Source organism: Carlito syrichta, unplaced genomic scaffold (assembly GCF_000164805.1).
Source record: "Carlito syrichta isolate Samal-C Ts95f unplaced genomic scaffold, Tarsius_syrichta-2.0.1 Scaffold62083, whole genome shotgun sequence".
Taxonomy (NCBI): domain Eukaryota; kingdom Metazoa; phylum Chordata; class Mammalia; order Primates; family Tarsiidae; genus Carlito; species Carlito syrichta.
In genome coordinates, this window is record NW_007006179.1 from 5,051 (window position 1) to 5,651 (window position 601).

The 601-nt window shown below is 53.2% G+C and overlaps 1 protein-coding gene across 2 annotated transcripts in view; it reads left to right on the forward strand.

Annotated features, from left to right (window-relative positions):
- Window positions 1-325: 325 nt before the first annotated feature.
- Window positions 326-601, forward strand: part of LOC103252134 (keratin-associated protein 4-6-like) — a 5,385-nt gene continuing 5,109 nt past the window's right edge. Inside the window, exon 1 of one of the 2 annotated variants that reach the window (XM_008050747.2) lies at window positions 326-586. In XM_008050747.2, coding sequence (XP_008048938.2) covers window positions 326-586 — 261 coding nt within the window. Of the gene's footprint in view, window positions 598-601 lie in introns of both variants that reach the window. The other variant, XM_021708580.1, reaches the window with a different exon arrangement.

A 601-nucleotide genomic window follows, 5' to 3' on the forward strand; every position in this document is an offset into this window, starting at 1 on the left:
CATCACCGGCCCTCTGAGGAGGAAGGTGAGGAGAATGTGGACTCCAAAATGCCATCAAGGCTCAAACAGGAGAAAGAAGAGATGGGACTGCATTTATGACATCCGGACAGAAAAATGTTGTTTCCAACAAGCTTAAAGCATTAAATGGACTAACATTACCGTGTAATTATATAATTACTTTGCTATTAAGTAAGGAAACACGAGGAAAATGTGTCAACAACAGGAAAACAGGGCAATATATAAGGGGCTGTGGCCCAAGATGACTTTTGAACTCCAGAGCCTTACTCTCCTGGACACCCACTCAGAACCTTCACCCTCCGACACCATGTGCAACTCCTGTTGTGGCTCTGTCTGTTCTGACCAGGAGAACTGTTGCAGGACCACCTGCTGCAGGACTACCTGCTGCCGCCCTAGCTGTTGCATCTCCAGCTGCTGCAGGCCCCTGTGCTGCCAGCCCACTTGCTGCCGCCCTTCCTGCTGCATCTCTAGCTGCTGCCGCCCCAGCTGCTGCCAGACCACCTGCTGCAGGCCTCAGTGCTGCCAGACTGTGTGCTGCCAGCCCACCTGCTGCCGCCCCAGCTGCTGCATCTCCAGCTGCTGC